Source organism: Octopus bimaculoides, chromosome 28, assembly GCF_001194135.2.
Source record: "Octopus bimaculoides isolate UCB-OBI-ISO-001 chromosome 28, ASM119413v2, whole genome shotgun sequence".
Taxonomy (NCBI): domain Eukaryota; kingdom Metazoa; phylum Mollusca; class Cephalopoda; order Octopoda; family Octopodidae; genus Octopus; species Octopus bimaculoides.
The window spans coordinates 7,218,330-7,221,493 of NC_069008.1; the positions used below are offsets into that span (position 1 = coordinate 7,218,330).

Sequence of the window (3,164 nt, forward strand, 5' to 3'; positions counted from 1 at the left end):
AGGAGAAAGAGGGGATGAGAAAGTGAAAAAGAAGGAAAATTGATATCTATGTGTATGAGAGAAAGGGGGAGAGAGAGTGTGGGAGTGAGAGAGAAAGAAGGAGAGAAGGATTTGAATGTCAAGTGTAGTTGACCATAAAAGAAAATCGACACGCCTCCAGTTTTTTAAGCCACATACACATACACACACACACACATTACACGCATACATATATACACATACATACAAACATTTATATACTCATACATCGATGTTCCAGTGTGGCTTTGGTAGTGACGGCTTAGACAAGTTAAAGACGTAAAGAACACGCACTTACAAATACACATTCATATATATATATATATAACAGAGAGTGAGAAAGAAAGAAAGAAAGAAAGAAAGAAAGAAAGGAATTGGTGATGAGAAAGGAAGAGATTGAACAAAGTGCTTACTGAGTGGAACTGAATCAAGTGAAGTGAATTTGAGTGTAATGGATTGAGTGTTATGCATATATCCCGAGCGATAACGATAAGGAACTAATTGATACAGCAATTGACATTTTGCAAGTGTGCGCAATATTGGAAACTACTTCTAAGCTGTCAGTCATAAATTCTGTTTCCTACACACCAAAAAAAACAAAAAAACAAAAACAAAAGCCCACACCCGCATAGCATACGCAGTTTTTGTTTTTTCTTAATACTGTCAACACACATAACACGCCATTGCAATAAAGGTTGAGGATCGATACGTTGGGATCTATAATACACAAAGTGATTCGAGGAGCATATACATTCGCACCACATGCGCACGCGCTCACACACGCACGCACATGCTCACACAAACACACACACACACACAAACACACTCATACACCACACTCACGAGGAAATAAATATATGAGTATAAGAGCAGACAAGTAAACGTTGCGTGTGATCTGAAGTTTTATATATATATACACACATCCATCCATACATACAAACATACATACATATATATTTATATATATATATATATATATATATATCTTATATACTTTTATATATCTACATATTACAATATCATATACGCATACACACATAACAGGCGTACACAGATACGTACATACGTATGTATGTATATATATATACACACATGCTTACATTAATATATATGTATATAAAAAAGTGAAATATAACATCAAAACGCCTCACGATGTGGGCTAACAGCACAGACGACCCGGAGAACTTTACCAAACCGAATTGGATTCATATGACAATAATGATTGCCGTGACGGTTCTAATCTTGTTGTCATCTCTTTTCACTCTGGCCGTCATCGTTTACTCGAACGGTTACAGGTCATTACAGGGCATATTCATGATCTGTATAGCTTCGTCTAATTTATTAGTCGGCGTTTTGGTCACACCTGTCGGCATATTTCTCTCGCAAAACCCGGACTATCAAACGATCGAGAACATCTGTCCCGTGTCCTGCACCTCGCTCCTGTGGTCTGTCACTTTCGTTCTCTACTGCATCGGCTTCATGGCCCTGGAAAAGTACTTCAAAATCAAGTTATCTATTACCTACGTTAACCGGATTCGACCACTCTACGGTTGGATTGTAGCTTGTCTGACAGCCGTCGGCAGTGCCTTCGTCGTCGCCCTCCCGATAAAGCTTCAAGGTTCCGAGATGTTCCGTTTGTACTCTGACACCAGTTTTCTGTGCATCTTCAGCTACCAAGGTTTGGGCTATATTTCCACACCAGCCATCCTACTTAATATCGGTTCGCATTTGGCGCTCGGCCAACTTGTGCGTCATATCAAGCGCAACCCCAATCAAATGTGTCCATCGATGCCTCGCCGACTCAACCGCGACCTGACGGCAGCGAAAACCATTTCCATTTCACTCGGGATCTTTCTCTGCTCCTATATTCCTGCTACAGTCTGTATCTTCTTACGACAATACGTTGTCGTGGACATACCAAAACCAGTCTTTTTCGGAGTCACTTGGTTGACGATCTCAAACAATTTCTTTATTTCCATCCTCTACTACCAACACAACAGTGTGTTCCGGTACAAGGCCCAGAAACTGATTCAAGTTATGTGTAATCCTTGCCAGTCATTGTTCTGCAGCAAGACGAACATTAAGGGCCTCTGGACATTTACTGATGTCAATGACCAACTAAGTTTATAACCATTAGGTATTTATTTATTATAATTATTATAACAATTTTCATTGAATACGCCAAATATCTACCCATCTACCACCCCAAATTCATTCTCCTAGGTTGAGTTGATAAGATATATAACACTGATGGAGTTCACTTCCACCAACTATGTGCCTGTGTCCTTTAGACATCTTTGATTAAATGAAATTTAAAATCATTATAATGATTTTTGTGTCATTGAATACAATATCTATCATTACATTGGTTAAAAATTAACCTGTCCTTCTTCCAGAGTCGGATTCGATAAAATAATCAGTATATCAGTCAGTTTTTAGAGAGAAAAGCGTTCATCTTAATCAAAATATGCGCCATTGCATAGAGATTTTTATATTTTTTTATGTTTGACATTGTCAAGCGAACTTCTACACAACCACCAGGGGCATCCTCCTTTTCCTGAGGTGTGCATGTGTGCGCGTGCGCGCAGTTAAGTCCTTTAATAAGTATTTTAAATAATCTTCCAGTTCTACAGTCGTTACTATTTGCACCAAAGCTTATCTTCACTGAGTACATGTACGAAGAGGGAGGTGCATCCTTTTTAAATCTTCAAAAACTTCCTAGAGTGCTAACGACTCTGCCAGCTCACAGCCTTAATAATAATAATAATAATAATAATAATAATAATAATAATAATAATAATAATAATAATAATATGCAGTACCAGGCAGTGGCACTCATGGATTGAGATGTACGTTTTTTATCTTGGTGTAAAAGATGGGCTACAACAAATGTTCTGCTCAGTAGTACAGATTTACTTGTCGATTGTTTGACTTTAACCTGTTGATCATGTATATCATTCTTTTCTTTTTTGGGGGCGGGGTGAGTTGTTATTTGTTTGGGCAGTGACATTAAGAGATAGATTCGTCTTTAGACCGTTCACCTTTTGACAGAACACCGCCCATGGACATGCGTTGATGTTTCTTTCGTATTTATAATTATTATTGATGTATAAGCGAGAGACCGAGAAGAAACAGCAATGTGCATG

General features: G+C 38.2%; 1 protein-coding gene across 5 annotated transcripts in view; it reads left to right on the top strand.

Annotated features, from left to right (window-relative positions):
* Window positions 1-336: 336 nt before the first annotated feature.
* The window catches only part of LOC106878039 (G-protein coupled receptor 52), a 37,885-nt gene continuing 35,057 nt past the window's right edge, over window positions 337-3,164 (top strand). For all 5 annotated transcript variants that reach the window (XR_001410460.2, XR_001410459.2, XM_052977361.1 and 2 more), the window contains exon 1: window positions 337-2,155. Coding sequence is in view for 3 of the 5 variants with exons in the window: in XM_052977361.1 (XP_052833321.1) it covers window positions 1,171-2,148 (978 nt within the window). In the remaining 2 variants the exon portion in view is untranslated. The remainder of the gene's footprint in view (window positions 2,156-3,164) is intronic.